This window comes from Penaeus chinensis, chromosome 27 (assembly GCF_019202785.1).
Source record: "Penaeus chinensis breed Huanghai No. 1 chromosome 27, ASM1920278v2, whole genome shotgun sequence".
Taxonomy (NCBI): Eukaryota; Metazoa; Arthropoda; class Malacostraca; order Decapoda; family Penaeidae; genus Penaeus; species Penaeus chinensis.
In genome coordinates this window covers 13,002,727-13,005,226 of record NC_061845.1, presented here as the reverse complement: position 1 = coordinate 13,005,226, position 2,500 = coordinate 13,002,727, and the positions used below count along the sequence as shown (strand labels likewise).

Below are 2,500 nucleotides of genomic sequence, written 5' to 3'. Positions count from 1 at the left end.
TATTGTAATCATTTACATGTTAGAACAAAGTCGTTAATATATGTTAAATCATTAGAAAATATTGTGATTTGACTGTAATAATCAAATAATGGTAAGCCTATAGTTAGTATATCTGTATATTCTTTAATATTGAAATTGTTATTGTATTAGCAGTGTGAATTCATATCATTACTACTATTGGCTATTGGTCTTAATCAAACTATAATACATATTTTTGTCTACCTCGGGTAATATCAGTGATACTGAGTCATGCAAACCTGTTGCTCTTCTGTCAAGTAAAATGTACATGTGAATATCATTTCATGGATTGCACATAGAAATTCTCCTTGGAAAGAACATAGGAATATTGAGCAAATCCTTGTCATTTTTTTCTCCTAATCACATAGAAATCATTCTGATTGTAACATAATGTGAACAGATTCAAAACGAGACTGTACTCCGAACTCCATTTTCGGAGGTGCCACTCCCTGTGCTCTGCCGCTTTAGGCTGTAACGGGCGGGAGCTGGCACACGTGACAGTTCTCATGTACTGGAGCACAGCAGCTGCTCTGAAAACTGATCAATAGTGCATTTGCAAATGATTTTCAGCAAGTGAGCCAGACTGCCTGGACTCGGGCCCAAAACTCATGTTCCTTTGCTTTTGTCTTGTTTAGGTCTGAAGCTGACCTTGAGGCTTGTGATGTCTCTTGAACTAACATTTGACAGGGAGGCTTTTGTTTAAACTTTATCTGAAGTTGTACTCAGAGGAGAGAAAGGACCAGTAAAATGCAATTTTTATAAGATTTTTCTTTTTATAAATAAGAAAAGCTTCATACAAAAGTTTTGCTTTGCACATTTTGCATAAATCAAGAAATAGTTTCATTTGCATATAAAATATACATAATTTATATAAAAATTCATTCGTACATTTCACTTTCATATCACGGTAATACTTAGTTACAACACAAGGTACGAAATTCTTGACATGACTTAGAAGGGGTATCACTGACTGACCTTGTACATCAAACTGCATAAAGAAATAGAAACAGCAATAGATCTGTGAACCAACAAAGTGACGGCTGAGCCATGACTGGGTGTTCCATAGAAAAAAATCGTGTCTGGTAAAGCACTGCAGTAGTAAGAATAAAATGGAAGTATTTTAGCACATTTTTTGCATACACGCGGCACTATCACATTAGGCGCGGGCGTCGCCTCGCGTCGCGGGCGTGCGGTGGGCGCGGGTGGGCGGCGAGCGCACTATGGCGGCCGAGTCCACGCGCTCACTTGACTAGAACGACCCCGGTATAGTGGTTCTGCACCCCCAGCCCCGGTACAACATATTTCCCGCCTTCACCGGGATTCGCCCCCCCTGGCTGCCTCTCACAGAAACCAGGTCTCGGGCATCTACAGACAACTCCGTGTACAACTGTGGCCGTCGGGCCTCCTACAGGTTGCTGTAGGGAGGGTACGGCGCTAGCCTCGCACAGGGCCACACAAACACGCGGGCCAGCCAGGATGGGTCCATTGCGGGCGTGCGGGCGGGCGGTCTGGCTGGCTGTGGGCGGGCGGGCGGGCGGGCGGTCGTGGGTGATCTGGCACGTTACGGTGCTTCGTCGTCACGTCACTGATGCGTTACGAAGGGGATCTGGCACCCTGAGTTGACGTGCTCCATCACCTCCTGCTTCAGCGAGCACACCTGGTCGCGGAGCTTGTTGACCACCGCCTGTAGCTCCATGTTCTCGCCCTTGAGCGATTTCACCTTCTCCTCCAGACGGCTGATGCGCTCCAGCTTCCGACGGCGGCACTTGGACGCCGCGATCCGATTCCGCAGCCGCTTGCGCTCCAGCTTGATCCGTTCCTGGCACTCCATATCGATGGGCGATAGCGGAGGCGAGCCACTCACGCTGGGCACCGTCTGCGGCTCCTCCTTGATGTGCGCAGGTGGCAACAGGCCCAGATGCGCCGCCACATGGTGCTGGGACTCGCTCACCGATAGCGATACGGCCGCGCCCGACGTCACAGGAACCTGCTGGTGGGGGTGGTGGGCGTGGTGGTGTTGGTGGATAGGCACATCCAGCTGGGTATACTGAAGGGGCGCCGAAGACACTGAAGGGGCCACGCTTGTCACGACGACCGTGCCGCTACCGCTGGTGGAGATGGCATCCTGGTGGTGCAGCTGTTCCAAAGTATCCTCAAATCCTTTGGCGAATTCCTCCTCCTCGACGGTGGCGGTTTTGCTCGGGAAGAAGAATTGGGAGGGCGTCGTCACCGTGTTGCTGTTGAGGATGGCGGTCCCCTGCTGCATAATCAGTCTCTCCAACTCGGGAGAGGCTAACTTCAGCTGGTTGAGGTCCGGGGAAGTTAGAAGTGGGTTGAAATTACCTCCTGGTCGCTGTTTCTTGGACGGTCTGGTGAAATCCAGCGTCAATTTGCGTTTCATCTGGTTAACACTTTCCTTAGAGTAGTTGTTGTACGACCCGTCCTCGTACATGGTTGCCTCCATAACTAGTCTCTTAACACA

The 2,500-nt window shown here is 49.2% G+C and overlaps 1 protein-coding gene across 1 annotated transcript in view; it reads right to left on the bottom strand.

Moving 5' to 3' along the window:
- The window catches only part of LOC125039441 (transcription factor Jun-like), a 2,682-nt gene that overhangs the window by 39 nt on the left and 143 nt on the right, over window positions 1-2,500 (bottom strand). Inside the window, exon 1 of the mRNA XM_047633375.1 lies at window positions 1-2,500. This exon is cut by the window's left edge and continues 39 nt beyond it; it is cut by the window's right edge and continues 143 nt beyond it. Within this exon, the coding sequence (XP_047489331.1) occupies window positions 1,601-2,482 (882 nt within the window). The 5' untranslated portion in view covers window positions 2,483-2,500 and the 3' untranslated portion in view covers window positions 1-1,600.